At 39.4% G+C, this 16742-nt stretch overlaps 1 protein-coding gene across 1 annotated transcript in view; it reads right to left on the bottom strand.

Annotated features, from left to right (window-relative positions):
- The window catches only part of Slc9a7 (solute carrier family 9 member A7), a 202315-nt gene that overhangs the window by 87079 nt on the left and 98494 nt on the right, over positions 1-16742 (bottom strand). Inside the window, 2 exon segments of the mRNA XM_085838246.1 lie at positions 10272-10349; positions 12370-12569. Of these exon segments, the coding sequence (XP_085694372.1) occupies positions 10272-10349; positions 12370-12569 (278 nt within the window).

Below are 16742 nucleotides of genomic sequence, written 5' to 3'. Positions count from 1 at the left end.
TTTGCTCACAGCTCCACATAATAGGTCATCATCAAACGCAGTGAGCGCAGGAACTCGAACAGGGAAGGAACCTGAAGACAGGAGCTGTTGCAGAGGCCATGGAGGTTTGCTGCTTACTGGTTTGCTCCTCAAATCTTGCTCAACCTGCTTTCTTATAGTGCCAGCCCAGGGATGGTATCACCCACAATGGTCTGGACCCTTCCCTGCATCAATCACTAATTAAGAAAATGATTTCCAGCTGGATTTTTGGAGGCATTTTTCTTAATTGTGGTTCCTTCCTTTCAGATAAGTAGTTTGTGTTAGTTGACATAAAAGTAGCCACCACATTAACCCCCAGAATAGAAATTGTCTGATACTCTAAATAAAATTGGCTAGTGCATGAAACTTTAGTATCCCTCATTTTTAGGCTCTGTACTGGCTGGTTTGGGGTGTCAACTTGACACAGGCTGGCGTTATCAAAGAGAAAGGATCTTCAGTTGGGGAGATGCCTCCACAAGATCCAGCTGTAAGGCATTTTCCTCAATTAGGAAAGGCCCCTTGTGGATGAGACCATCTCTGGGCTGGTAGTCTTGGGTTCTATAAGAGAGCAGGCTGAGCAAGACAGGGAAGCAAGCCAGTTAAGAACATCCCTCCATGGCTTCTGCATCAGCTCCTGCTTTCTGACCTGCTTGAGTTCCAGTCCTGCATCCTTTGGTGATCAACAGCAGTATGGAATTGTAAGCTGAATAAACCCTTTCCTCCCCAACTTGCTTCTTGGTCATGATGTTTGTGCAGGAATAGGAACCCTGACTAAGACAGACTCCATTCTCTTGAGTTCACAGCACCAATAAGAATGGTGAAACTAGGATTTCTTTTGGCTAATTATTCCCAGGATGAATAAAAACACAGATTAGATAAATTCCCATTTATGACATTAGCTAACCAAAAATGTAAATCTACAAGAATACATTCATAATATGTCCCAGAATCTCTCTCCACTACACACATATTGTTCATTTCTTATTCAAACCTGATGAACTAAATTTTTATTTTGTAAAGATATGCTTGCATATTATATCAGCACTTAAATGCACATTTCATAATACACAAAGTACTTTCATATGTACTAGCTCATCCAATTCTCACAGCACCCTAGTGGGGATTCATTCAAACTTGTTTGCTAGCTTGCTTGCTTGTTTGTCTGTTTTAGCCATACTGGAGATTGGCTTAGGCTCTTATGCATATAAGAGAAGTGCTTTACCACTGAGCTAAACTATCAGCCGTTGGTTAGACAGTGGGATTCACCCACTAGCCAGGCTGGCTTTAAAGTAATGGAAGTCATTTCCTTATCCTCCCTAGTGCTGAGATTATAGGCATGAGCTGCCATATTCAGCTCTTGAACCATCTTACATGTGATAATTTAAGGTTCTATGACACGCTGTAGAGTTGCCTAAAGTCAAATATCTACCAAACTATAACCAGGAACTGGAGAGCCTATCTCTGGACTCCAGTGTGTGTCTCCATCTCCACCACTCCCTCCTTTATGTTCATAATACAATTTTCCCAGTTAATGTAGCCAGAGTTTCTCCACTTAGAAGTAATTTTCTAATTCATAAAGATGTTGAGTTTTACTGTCAACCAACATCTTTCTTCTCTAGAACTGGAAGGTTTGTCTCTCATCCCCCTTCAGAGCTGAATAATCTCCATGGCTGTTATCCTAGAAAGGTGTTTGGGAAGCTGATCTTCACACAACATTCCCACAATAAGATAGAGCAGATAGATAGGCAGGCAGGCAGGCAGGCAGGCAAACAGACAGACAGACAGACAGACAGACAGAGCAAGCTGCTGATATTTTGTTAAAGTACTTGTCAAATAAAAGGCTGTTCTGGTTTAAGATGCTGTCAAGTGTAATGATCCTCAATAAGGAGGTAGTTATGTTCTTTAATTTGTCGGTTTTTTACTTTGGACTAACAATGGATTTACTGATATTGCAAAGACAATATAGAAAGGTTTTGGGTACCCCTCATCCACCCACCCCCCATTAACTGTATCTTATGTAGCTATAGGACTGTATCCAAAACTAGGAAATTGATATTAGTACAATGTCAATGTAATTTTTTTCACATGTACAGACTATATAACTACCACCACAGTCAAGAAACAGAGCTGGCCTGAAGTATAACACTTGTCTAACATGTATACAAGACTTTGCTTTCCATCCTTGGCACAACAAAAATACTAGCATTCAGAAATACTCCATGACTACAAAAATGTCTCCTGTGGTCTTCCCAAACTCTACCTTACCATCATCTGTAATCCCAGGCAACCAAAAATTTGTTCTCTATCTCTATAATTCTCTAATGCTACAAAATGAAGCAATATAGCTTATAACCCTAAATCTGGATTGTCTGACTCAGCAGAATGCCTCATAAGCCTATCCAGATTGGACACAAATAATTTTTCTCATGTGATCACTGAGTATTTTTCTGTTTCTTTTTTTATATATTCAGAATGATTTTTACTTTTATTTTTAATTAGATATTTTCTTTATTTGCATTTCAAATGTTATCCCCTTTCCTGGTTTCCCCTCTGCAAACCCCTATCTCTTTCCCCCTTACCCTGCTTCTATGAAGGTGCTCCCCCACCCACCCACCCACCCACTCCTGCCTCACTGCCCTAGCATTCCTCTACACTGGGGCATCAGGCCTTCACAGGACCAAGGGCCTCCCCTCCCATTGGTGCCAGATAAGACCCCTTCAGCTCCTTCAGTCCTTCCTCTAACTCCTCCATTGGGGTCCCTGTGCTCAGTCTAAACGTTAGCTGTGAGTATTCACATCTGTATTGGTCAGACAGCTGTATCAGGCTCCTGTCAGCAAACACTTTTTTTTTTGGTAGAACAAGATTTTAATATTTTCTTTTTTCCTTATTTTTTATTATTTAAATGCATTTTATATATCAGACATATTAATAATATTGAGCATTTTGAGAATCAAATAATACATAAAAATTTGTTCAACTTTTATATTCATTCCTTTCATACCCTAAAAATATCATTAATGAATATTTACTACTATCTATAACTGAGGATCCTATATCTAATGTTGAATACTAAATTATTTCAAAACATACAAAATATTCTTTGAGAATTAAGCATACTAAAAGAGAATAGAATATTAAAAATGAATCATTAAGGAATATATTCAAAAGCCCTTATATGATACCACCTGACATAGTGAGGGAGAATTTAAAACGCATTATATATCTGTGTACATTGTCTAACAATCAGTTTACTTAAAAAAGATTATCAGTGTTTCTAGGAGAGAAATTATTTTATCAGTAAGTATATTTTAAATATTTCAAAATAGCAAAAACTCTTTGAAGTAAAAAATTAAGAAAATGCTAATTTTAAACACAGTGAGAAAAATAATAATATGTCCATGGTGTTTGTAAAACATGATTATAATATTTTGAACTGTTAATATTCAACAAACAGAATAATTATTTTAAGATATATTTCGTTGTTATGTCTCTCTTTTCATTTCTGATTTTATTAATTTGGATACTGTCTCTGTGCCCTCTGGTTAGTCTGGCTAAGGGTTTATCTATCTTGTTGATTTTCTCAAAAAACCAGCTCCTGATTTTGTATATTCTTTATATAGTTCTCTTTGTTTCTATTTGGTGGCTTTCAGTTTGATTATTTCCTGCCATGCTGTGGATAGATCTGGGGCTAACTGTATTTGATGTTAATTCTGTTCTCCTGTGGGGATGGGGGTGGTAGGGAGGGAGGGAGAGAGAGAGAGAGAGAGAGAGAGAGAGAGAGAGAGAGAGAGAGAGAGAGAATGGCAGAAGAGGAGGAGAAGGAAGAGGAGGAAGAGGAAGAGGAAGAAGAAAGTGGAGCAGAAGTGCCTTGGCCTGGAGAAACCACAAGTTCTAAGGGGTCTCTTCTATAGGGAAGATGGTAGTGTAGCGGTGGATCTGCCCAATCTAGGCACACAGCATGTATTCATATTAATTGAGTTGTGTTTTCATTCCCCGGGCTTATTTGGGTTGGAGATTTACCACAACGAATTGGTGCCCAATGCATTGATTTGAACTCAACTAACCTGAGGTAAAATTTTACTGCCCCCTAACCCCTGAATGGGGCTTGGGCAGCAATATAGGCTGCAGCAGCAATATAGGCTGCAGCAGTGTGGATTCGAAGCTGACTGGGTTTGAGGGGCCTACAGAGAATGGCAGAGAGGCATATATGCCAGAGAGAGCCTTTCTATGTTTGATTTCCAGTATCCTTCACTCTCCACTCTGCCTCCCCCACCCCCAAACAGGGACACAGACAATGCATGTCTGTCTACACACAGCTCTTCCCTGCGAATAAAGACTCAACTCAGGAGACAAAGGTACAAAGGGCTCCAGACCAGGAATTCATTGATATAAAGAGAGAATTATAACCTTTTGATACTTAAAGATGGGAAATTTCACCTGCGGTTTGGAACTAGATAGGGAATATTAGTCACTGACTCCAAGTAGAGAGCAGTGATAATCGCCTGCTATGAACAGGTATTAATTAATAGAAGACTGTGGCTCTAGGTAGAGAGCATAATAGATAGATATTACAATAGGTATTAATTAAATAAAATCTGTGGCTCCCGGTAGAGAGCAAAACTGATAAACGGTATAACAGGATGGCTGCTCTAGGCAGAGAGCTTAACAATTAAAAACTATCTGCTTCCTATAGGCAGATATTAGTGGAAGTTTAAACTAATTGCTTTAAAGATGGTATAAAGATGTATTAGTCTAATAAGTCTTACAGGATACTCACATTCTGTCTAACATGGGCTCCACTGGAATTTTGGGTTAATATCCTGACATGACAAATTAGAAACGCCTAAATAAGCTAAAATGTGTGTGATCTTGAGTATTTTGGTTGTTTTGCTGTTCCTCTGCGACAGAGGGCAAGCTCCAGGTTTTCCTGGTTACGGCTGAAGGCTGTGCTGATTTGGGAAAAGGTTTTGTCTTTGTGTTTTTGGAAAAGGTGATTAAGGTGTTTACACCTTCCAGAGTTATATGGATCAGATTTGATAGTGGGAGACCCCCTGAGAACTAGATTCCAGAGAATCAAACAAAAAGTTTATCTTGATAATACTAAAATTTTTTTTGAGATTTATATATTACAGAATATACAGCCTTGGTGAATTCTATCACCAGACATGCTGAACTGACCTACCAGAACTCCTGATGTCTTGGTTTTTCATCTGGATCCAGTTAGGACACAGACATCAGAGACTAATACCATCTTAAGGCCAACCAACTCCCTCATTTTCCCTCCCCTTTGCCCTCCCTTCAAAATATCTCAGCTCCCATACTCAGCTTGAAGAAGTTATGAAGAGTCATCATCCCAGTTCCCTAGGCTTTGGGGCTGGGGGTGGTTATTATAGGTTGTCTTTGATACTAAAAATTTTGAAGTACAGGGCTTAGAGCCAGTCCTTCTATTGCTGTTATTATAAACAGATCTGAGATGTTTAAACCTATGAGCTAAGGGCCAAATAGGAAATTCATGAAGATTATTATTAGGGTGTTTTCAGTTATTTTACTCAGAAATGTCTGAGAGTAGGTAACAGAGAACAGTCCAGATTACTTCACATAGATAATTGGTTTTCAAACGCATCAGAAGTCCACAGAATGTGACTTTAATGTTATTTATTCACTTGTTGTTGAGACCAGTCTGCTCCTTACAGCTTCCCCTGTCTTGGATTCAAAGAAGAAACTAAGCATCTCTGAGTTTCTCCAGTTGTGGGAAAGCAGCCACTAGGCAAGAATTGCCTCATTTCATCTACAGACATAATACTGTCCAAAGAAAGGATACAATGACAGGTTATGACAGCTTGATTCTGCCAAGACAGAATAGGCTAGTCCTTAATATTCCTGTTACTCTAAGTCTGTGAGATCACTCTGGCCAGTAGGCTGAAGACCAATGATTCAACGTGTAAGTAAGGGACTGTCCAAGTGATCAGCAGTCTGTATAAATTGGCTAGTTTTGGAAGCTGTGTTAGGCTTCCTATATATTTTCAGTTAATATCAGTCGTTCTTGTATTTCTGATGGGGTTGAAAACTACATAGTCTCCTAGCCAACCCAGGCTTTTTACTTTGAGAGGAACAGATTTGAGAGGATGGTTTTCAGATGTCATTCATTCTAAAGTCAAGCCATAGCCAGGTGCAGAACTATAGTCTTTTAAGTAAGGATAGATGACAGAGGTTTTATTTAATTAAGAAAGATGATGGAAAGGGTGTTAGGTCTCTTGTACTACATAAATTACAAAATAGTAATAGTTGTGTTCAATTATATCTGAGATAAATTACTCTTTTAATTGGACAGAAAGGGGGAAGTGTTGCGGATAGCCCTGCGGCTAATTGTATTTGATGATAATTCTGTTCTGTGAGGGGCTGAGAACAAGGAATGAGTCAGCACTCAGGTGATTTTTCTGTAAGCTTTCTTCCCACCTTAATTTATAGTAAAACAATAGAGCCAGTAATTGAGAGGAGAAAAAGAGGAAGGTGGAGCTGAAGGTTTGGGGAGACAGAGACAGGTCGACAGAGGAGGAGGAGGAAGAAGGAAAATGGAGCAGAAGCACCTGGCCTGGAGAAACTGCAAGTTCTAAGGGGTCTCTTCTATGGGGAAGATGGTAGTGTAGTGGTAGATCTGCCCAATCTAGTCACACAGCATGTATTCATATTAATTGAGTTCTGTTTTCATTGCCCGGGCTTATTTAGGTTGGACATTTAAAGCAACACTACTGTCTACTCCTCATGGGTGTATTTGCTTCTTTTTGTTCTAGAGCTTTCAGGTGTGCTGTCAAGCTGCTAGTGTAAGCTCCCTTCACTTTCTTTTTGGAGGCACTCAGAACTGTGAGTTTTTCTCTTACAACTGCTTTCATTATCCCATAAGTTTTGGTATGATGTATCTTCATTTTCATTAAATTCTAAAAAGCCTTTAACTTCTTTCTTTTTTTCTTCCTTGGCCAAGTTATCATTGAGTAGAATGTTGTTCAGTTTCCATGTTTATGTGGGCTTTCCATTGTTTTTGTTGGTATTGAAGATCAGCCTTAGTCCATGGTGATCTGAAAGGATGCATGGGACAATTTCAATATTTTTGTATCTGTTGAGGCTTGTTTTGTGACCAATTATGTGGTCAGTTTTGGAGTAGGTATCATGAGGTGCTGAGAAGAAGGTATATCCTTTTGTTTTAGGATAAAATGTTCTGTAGATATCTGTTAGATCCATTTGTTTCATTACTTCTGTTAGTTTCACTGTGTTCCTGTTTAATTTCTGTTTCCATGATCTGTCCATTGGTGAAAGTGGTGTGTTGATGTCTCCCACTATTATTGTCTGGGGTGTGATGTGTAAAGCTTTGAGCTTTAGTGAAGTTTCTTTTATGAATGTGGCTGCCCTTACACTTGGAGCATAGATATTCAAAATTGAGAGTTCATCTTGGTAGATTGTTTTCTTTGATGAGTATAAAGTGTCCTTCCGTATATTTTTTTGGATAATTTTGGTAGAAAGTTGATTTTATTAATATTAGAATGGCTACTCCAGCTTGTTTCTTGGGACCATTTGCTGGGAAATTTGTTTTCCAACCTTTTACTCTGAGGTAGTGTCTGTCTTTGATTCTTAGGTGGGTTTCCTGAATGCAACAAAATGTTGAGTCCTGTTTGTGTAGTCAGTCTGTTAGTCTATGTCTTTTTATTGGAGAATTGAGTCCATTGATAGTAAGAGATATTAAAGAAAAGTGATTGTTACTTCTGGTTATTTTTGTTGTTAGAGGTGGGATTATGTTCACATGGCTATCTTCTGTTAGGTTTGTTGAAAGATTACTTTCTTGCTTTTTCTAGGGTGTAGTTTCCCTCCTTGTGTTGGAGTTTTCCCTTTATTATCCTTTGAAGATCTGGATTAATGGAAAGATATTGTGTAAATTTTGTTTTGTCATGGAATATCTTGGTTTCTCCATCTATGGTAATTGAGAGTTTTGCCGAGTATGGTAGCCTGGGCTGGCATTTGTGTTCTCTTAGGTTCTGTATTACATCTTCACAGGATCTTCTAGCTTTCATAATCTCTAGTGAGAAGTCTGGTATAATTCGGATAGGCCTGCCTCCATATGTTACTTGACCTTTTTCCCTTACTGCTTTTAATATTCTGTCTTTATTTAGTGCATTTGATGTTCTGATTATTATGTGTCAGGAGGAATTTCTTTTCTGGTCCAGTCTATTTGGAGTTCTGTAGGCTTCTTGTATGCTCATGGGCATCTATTTCTTTAGGTTAGAGAAGTTTTCTTGTATAAATTTATTGAAGATATTTACTGGCCCTTTAAGTTGAGAGTCTTTGCTCTCTTCTATACCTATGAATTTCATCTTCTCATTGTGTACTGGATTTCCTGGAAGTTTTGGGCTAGGATCCTTTTGCTTTTTGCATTTTCTTTGACTGCTGTGTCAATGTTTTCTATGGTATCTTCTGCACCTGAGATTCTCTCGTCTATCTCTTGTATTCTGTTGGTGATGCTTGCATCTATGACTCCTGATCTCTTTCCTAGGTTTTCTAACTCCAGGGTTGTCTCCCTTTGTGATTTCTTTAATGTTTCTATTTTCATTTTCAGATCTTGGATAGTTTTGTTCATTTCCTTCACCTGTTTGATTGTGTTTTCCTGTAGTTCTTTAAGGAGTTTGTGTGTTTCCTCATTAAGAGCTTCTAGCTGTTTACCTGTGTTCTCCTATTTTTCATTAAGGGAATTATTTATGTCCTTCTTAAAGTCCTCTATCATCATCATGAGAAGTGATTTTTAGATCCAAATCTTGCTTTTCCAGTATGATGGTGTAGCCAAGACTTGCTATGGTGGGAGAACTGGTTTCTGATGATGCCAAGTAACCTTGGTTTCTGTTGCTTATGTTCTTACATTTGCCTCCCACCATCTGATTATCTCTAGTGCTACCTGCCCTTGCTATATCTGACTGGAGCCTGTCCTTTCTGTGATCCTGGTTGTATCAGAACTCCTCAGAGTTCAGCTGTCTCTGTGATCCTGTGATTCTGGGATCCTATGATCCTAAGATCCTGGGTATGTCAGAGCTCCTGGGAGTCCAGTTGCCTCTGGGATCCTGAGACCCTGGGATCCTGTGTTCCTGTTATTCTGGGTATTTTAGAGCACCTGGGATTGGAGCTTCTTCTGGTGTTGTGGGACTGACTGCAGAGTTCATGCCCATGGACTGCTCAGGGCACTAGCCCAGACCAAAAGGAACCCGTGCCATTGGTCAGGCAGAATTCCTGGGTGCCTGGGTCCAGCTGGCCCCAGTTACTTCCAGTGGCAGGGCAGATGTTGTGTCCTACTCACCTCTGATCCTATGATCTGGGTGTGTTAGCAGGCCTCTTTTTCTATGGTATGGGTATACTATGGTTTGTTTAACCACTACTGGCAGGAAGGCCTTCTGTTTACTTTAGTGTTTTGTCTTACAAATCAGATAGTAATGAGGCAGCATAGGTTTTTGTGTGAACAAAAGTTTATGTTCTTATCTAGAAATCCTCAGCAGTGAAGCTGTTATGCCTTAAGAGGGTGGGGAAGGTTATAGGGGGTTTGGGGATAGCATTTGAAATGTAAATGAAGAAAATATCTAATAAAAATGCCTAAAAAAAGACACCTTCGACTTCACGTTTACAAGAAGCTATTATGTTGTTTTTCTAAAGTGGCTGCAGCATGTTACATTCCTGCTGGCAGTTTGGAAGAGCTCTTATATTTTAAAACAAACAATTTACTGAAGATGAGACCTATAGACTCTGAGTGGGTTCACACATAAATCTGAGAGTTTAAGGGGAAAAATAGAAATTATCCAGGTCAACACTGAGACTTCTGTTTCCCCAAAAACAACCCCCAAAAACAGCCTAGACAGGAAACCATTGAAAAGAACTCTTTAAAACTATGATAATGATGCTGAAGTGTAGCTCTTCACAGTTGATGGCTTCTGGCAAGGGTGCATGTTTGGACAGACCCCTGGTGCAGTCTTTAAGGGGCGAACCACTGTGAGTTTGACCATGCTTCAGTGAGTATATGGGCAACACAAATTGGACTTGGTAGTTTTTCCTTTTTCTTCCCTCCTTTTTCTGGGAGTAGGTCACATAGGAAAGGAGGGTTGGTGGGAGGACTCATAGTGTCCTCCAAGTGATCGGGTACATTATGTGAAATTCCCAAGTAATAAAAATATTACATTGGGGAACAAAGGAGAAAATTCTTAAGAAATCACTAACAAAAACGTTCATACCTTCTTTAAGCTGTATCCAGCATGGAAAATAATTGGAGGCAGCAGAATGTTGAAAAATACCTCTGGATCAAATGTTACCTGTAAGTTTAAAAACAAAAAAAGTCAAATTTGAGATAAAGCTCAACTGATTGGATAATATTTATTTAATATGGGAAGCCATTGACTAAAGTGCCTTATTTAGAACCAAAGCTGCCAATGTGTTAAATCATTACAGCAGATAAGTCACAATTTACCTATTGACTGGCATGTTCTTGCCCATGGCTGCCCCCAGCACTTAAGATTCCAGTATTCTATTTTAATATATATTAAGTCACAACAGTTTGGGGCAATTTGAGGAACTCACAGGCAGCTGCTGCCAATGTTTTTCAATAGAAAATAAAAACATCTTGATTTTCATTACACATTCATGAAGGCTTAATTGCAATAAAAATGTTATGAGTTTTTATTAACTTCCCTTTTGTAGACCTAATTCTATAACATTTAAGTCTCTTGAGGGAGCACCCTTTGGAAATACTCCACATGGCCAAGACAAAGTTATCAGTGAGGTCAGCCGCTTCTTGCTCATCAACTGAAGTTGGTTATTGTTGATAAAAAGAAGCTCACAGTGACACTTCTACACAGCCAATAATACTACAGCCCAAAGGAACTAAGCATTTATAAAAAGGCAAAACTTGGGAGTAGAGGTAGGATAGGCTAAATATTTAAAACGATTAAGTGAAATAAAATCAATTAATCTACCCATGTGAATACATCTTTAACACTGATTTCTTGTCTATCTTAGAAATCATCCACATGAGAGACACATAATCTTTTTTCCTTATTTTTTTATTATTTAAATACATTTCATATATCAGATATATTAATAATATTGAGTATTTTGAGGATCAAATAATACATAAGTAATTTGTTCAACTTTTATATTCATATCCTTTCATATCCTAAAAATATCATTAATGAATATTTAATACTATCCATAACTGAGGATCCTATAACTAATGTTGAATATTAAATTATTTCAAAATATACAAAATGTTCTTTGGGAATTAAGCATAGTAAAAGAGAATAAAATATTTAAAATGAGTCATTAAGGAATATATTCAAAAGTCCTCCTCACCTCTGATCTTATGATCCTGGGAGTGTTAGAGTGCCTGGGAGTGGATCTTTCTCTGGGTGTTGTGTAACCTTTTTTTTTCCTGAAACATTTTTGCTACTCCATAGTCAAAGGAAAAACCATGCTTGAACCATGCATAGTGGTGGACTCTAGCATTCTGAGGCTGAGATGGAATGACAGTGAATTTGAGATTAGCCTGAGCTATGTTTTAAGACACTATCTTAAAAGAAAAGGAAATGAAATTTTTTAAATTGAGAAATAATCCCTAGACTTAAATTCTAAAACAAGCCCTCCTGCGTTTGAATATTAGGTAAGACTTTAGCATCAATCATTAGTATTTGTAAGCACTCGTATATTTGTAGACTATGTCAAGAAAACCATGAAGATCTAGGAATTGCATTTCAGAATATTGACTAAGCTAAAAAGGAAACTAATATTATTTAAGAGATAAGTGTCTTGTGGTGATGGTACATGCCTTTCATCCCAATACTTGGGAGGCAGAGGCAGGTGGATGGATCTCTGTGAGTTTGAGGCCAGCCTGGTCTACAGAGCTGGTTCCAGGATAGTCAGGGCTTCACAGAGAAACCCTCTCTTGAAAAACGGAAATAAAGATATAAAGGAGGAGGGAAGGAAGGAAGGAAGGAAACAAGCAAGCAAGCAAGCAAGCTCATTTCTAAGCTCATTTCACAGCAATGAGAGTAAAGAAGTGATGCAATTGAAGAAACAAGGCAAGTGGGGATAACACCAACATGTCACAGCATCAGTAGCCCATGCAGGCTATAGGTCCTAGCCAGTAAAGCTGGTAGCTGAAGCAGCAAAGTTAAAATATGGCTCTTCCTTCTAATTCTGACTCCAAAGCACCCTACAAATTTGTAAGTCAGAAATGTGACAGATATTCCAGTAGTTTGGGAGAATTTCTCTCCTTAAGATCAAGATGAAGCCAGGGGATCAACAACCCTGTCCCAGAAAGCCATGGTATCAGCTCACCTTCCGCAGCATGTCATTCTGCTCCACGTTGTTGATCTTGCCAGGGCTGATTTCTCCTTTCAGAGTGTATTCAAAGAACTTCCCACTGACATTCACTAATAAAGTGCTAAAGGCTCTGTCTTCCTGAGTACAGCTGAGTGACTTGTCATGACCGCTGGTAGCAGGGGTGCCATATCTCAGGATCACTCCAACAATGAGCCCTGAAGTAGGGTGACACACATAAAAATAAAATTAGTCCTGGCTTACTGTGTACTCATTTATGGAAGTGCTGACGTGCAGCTGGATTAAACCTGCCTACTTTTCTGAAATACTCAGAAAATCCATGTCCCCCTTTCTTTTTTGTCTCTTCAGAAACTGGCCAGAGCCTAAGTATGCTTTCTCTGGTATGCTTTTTCACTCTTTGTCTGAAACTACCTCCCTTTTGCCATATGGCTATGTACCCAACTTCTATGCCTAACTCAAAAGGGCATGGGTTTCTCTCTTCCTCTTCTCCATCCTCTGAGCAGATTTCTAGATTGCCTATCCTAGAGTTTTAAACATTAACAAATTAATCACTGAACTTTTTAAAAGTCAGTCATGTGGCAGAACAGAAAGTATGGAAGCAACACACTGCTGATCTGAGTCCCTTAGCCAGTAGAAGGATTAAATAGAACAGTGGTTAATATGGCCACATAAACAGACTCAACCACACTTCTCTTCCATTTCTCATTTCTGAGGCTTTTAGTAGAGACAGATGAGGGAGGGAGAAAAGTGTAATGTTTTCTGCCCAGAACAGAATGAGGAAGGACCACTGAGCCTTTGGTTTTCCCCATAGTATCTTGCAAACCATTTCCTACTGTCATCTGCTCTGGAGGACCAGGCCACTGGAATGTTTAATTGATACAAATGTAACATGCTTTGCCACACTCACACAAATCAGAGTGGAAGGAGGGAAACTGTCTTGGGGTAAGTCATTCCAAGCACTGAGGATCATGGAGAAAGGAATTATACCTGCTGGGAGGCTAGAGGTTGTAGTGTAAGCTTAAGCAGTCATGATTCAGGGGCTGTTTCTTGAGTTACAAATTTAAAATGATGTTCTTAATAATCTCATCCTGACCAATTATGAAACAACCTTAAATGTATAAAAAAAAGTCAGACTTCATTTTAAAAAGCATATTTACCATTACCAAAATGATATTCCTAAAAAACAAACAACAAAACAAAGACGCCCATAATGCAGATGTTTCCAATTACCTAGTGAACAGGCAAAAGACAAACACTTCTTCAGTGTCTATCAGGTCTTACAGCTAAATTTCCATTTGTTTTATTCCCATGTGGTAACAAATCAGATGATGGTGGAGATGGCCAGGCAGAATTTGCTCAGCCCAGCGCTGCCCACCTTGAGAACATGCTTCTCCACTGGCAATGGCATGGCTATCTTAGTCTTGCTTTCTGGATGTTTGTGCTGGTTGGTAATTTTGTGAGCTACCCACAGCAGGGTGGCTACTGGTTACACTTCTTTTTATTTTCCTGATCATCTTCATTGCTGCTCTAGCAAGGCCTGGTACATTATTGGTCTCTATCAGTTTTCATTCATAGGAGATTATGAGAACTCTGATAAAGGTCCTCTGCATGGAGCAGGAAGGAAGTATATCATGTATACAATTGGCCCTAAAGTTTCAGGGCAGTGAACAAACCCTCTGCTATGGAACTCTGCTCTCCAGGTGTGGTATGGAACCAAAGCAGTTGTGATTACTTACATAAGATTAGGCCTACAAACATACCTTTGTGGAAGCTGCCCGCTAGGATGGATGGATATATATATATATATATATATATATATATATATATATATATGCCAGTAGAATTGTATCTTTGCTCTGCTATCAAAGCCCTACCTAAAGTAAAGAAAAGTCACATTTCTTTCTCCCAATTTACATTATTCTGCTCATTCTCCTGGTGACTGTATGGAAAGTCCTATGACCTCTCATGATTTACAGTGTGCTGAGCATTTACATCCAGCAGTAGAACTCCACCAAGAGCCTGCATCTTTGCTTCCTGTGCACCCTTCTCTCCTTTAACAACACAAAACTCTATAAATGTTCTATCCTCTTTGTTGCAAGGATGTTACTTGGGGATTAGTATTCTCTGTGGCAATCTAGTAAACAAGTTACATCTATTGGTATCTTATGGGTGAAACCATATACATAGTTATGTATGTATGTATGTGTCTAAGAGAGACACCGAGACAGAGAGTGCGTGTGTGTGTGTGTGTGTGTGTGTGTGTGTTTGAGAGAGGGGGGAGAGGGGGGGAGAGGGGAATGGAGAGAGACAGAGAGAATGAGAATATGCAAGGGCATATATGCAAATCAGAGAAAAAGTTTGGGTGTTTGCCTTCTACTTTGAGATGGGACCTGTCTTTTTATTGCTGCATTTGTCAGGCTAGCTGGCCTGTATACACCTGGATAATTTTTTTTCTCTCCACCTCTCATCTCCAGAAGCACTGGAGTTATAGATGCACCAATGGGGATTTGAACTCAGATCCTCACACTTGCTTTGCCCACTGAGCCACCTCCTCAGACCACTATACTTCTTATATTGAACCATCATATTGCTTCTAAACTTTCATCACAGCAATATTTTTGTGCCTATGGTGCTATGCTGAGTGTCTCAGCTTTGTTGCTCACATTTGAGAGCAGGTTGACAATAACTAGGATCAGCTGTGGTAACAGGACTTCCTTCCAAAGCTGCTGGAAGCACTGAGGGCAGGGGGGTAGAGACTGCTTGATCCTCTCAAGGCTTTTCTCCCCAGATTTTTATAATGTCCTTTATTTGGTCTTATTTCAGTCCTTAGTTAGGCAATTATGTACTGATGAAGAGTTACTTGACGAAGCAGTTCCACAGATCTTCAGCATTTGTCATGATACACAATGGTCTGTACTACCTGAAGGTGACCTATCAAAGATTTTATATTAAACAGTATTTACAGAAACTATTTACATTACAAGTTGCTTTACATTCCTCACTGTTTTTTTTCTTTTTCTTTTTTTATTAGATATTTTATTTATTTACATTTCAAATGCTATCCAGAAAGTCCTCTATACCCTCCCCCCACTCGCCCTGCTCCCCTACCCACCCACTCCCACTTCTTGGCCCTGGTGTTCCCCTGTACTTAGGCATATAAAGTTTGCAAGTCCAGTGGGCCTCTCTTTCCAATGATAGCCGACTAGGCCATCTTTTGATACAAATGCAGCTAGAGACAAGAGCTCTGGGGTACTGGTTAGTTCATAATGTTGTTCCACCTATAGGGTTACAGACCCCTTCAGCTCCTTGGGTGCTTTCTCTAGCTCCTCCATTGGGAGCCCTGTGATCCATCCACTAGCTGACTGTGAGCATCCACTTCTGTGTTTGCTAGGCCCCGGCATAGTCTCACAAGAGACAGCTATATCTGCGTCCTTTCAGCAAAATCTTGCTAGTGTATGCAATGGTGTCAGCGTTTGGAAGCTGATTATGGGATGGATCCCTGGATGGGGTAGTCTCTGGATGGTCCATCCTTTTGTTTCAGCTCCAAACTTTGTCTCTGTAACTCCTTCCATGGGTACTTTGTTCCCTATTCTAAGGAGGAATGAAGTATCCACACGTTGGTGTGGTCCTCAGTGTTTCTTAACTTTATTTACGTCCTCTTCAGATAAGAAAGTAAAGCATACTCATAGGCCCTCACAATGAATACTGGCAAAAGACGAGGTTTAGGGGCTGGAGGGATGGCTGAGTGGTAAGAGCCTGTTCCAGAGGAACCAAGATCTATTCCCAGAACCCACAATGTTGTCAGGCAGCCCACGACTGCCTGTAACTTCAGCTCCAATGGTCTCTTCTGGCCTCCACAAGTACTTATACACATGTTACACACACAGGTGCACACACACACACAAGTAAAAATAAACCTTTAAAAAAAAAAAGGGAGGCATACAGTTGTATACAAATTCTCAATTCCAGGAAATGTCTAAATTCATTAGCAGATGCTGAATATTGAATGGTGTTTGAATTTAGCAAACTTTTCCTTTTTTTCTCTGGGTCCAACTGCACCCATATTAACAAAGGGAAACAGTGAGAGGAATGATGCTGTGGTTAAACATAGCAATACAAGCTATCACAGCAAAAGTAAATGGTTAACCCCATCCTGAGAATCTGACCTAGCCAAGTCCATAGTATACTGCTCTTCTCTGAGTAACTCTCCAAACAATGTAGATTTCTATTTACCATCATCACTCCCCATGCTGTGATACTGAAAGATCCTGACAGAATGTAAAAAGTCACAGAAGCCCTGAAATTGGCAAGATAGATGTCACTGTTAGCAGAACTAGCTTCACTGATTTAGAAAAATTGAGGTGCACAAT

Source organism: Mus caroli, unplaced genomic scaffold, assembly GCF_978045245.1.
Source record: "Mus caroli unplaced genomic scaffold, Mus_caroli_1 scaffold_5, whole genome shotgun sequence".
Taxonomy (NCBI): Eukaryota; Metazoa; Chordata; class Mammalia; order Rodentia; family Muridae; genus Mus; species Mus caroli.
This window is presented reverse-complemented; position numbering and strand designations above follow the sequence as displayed.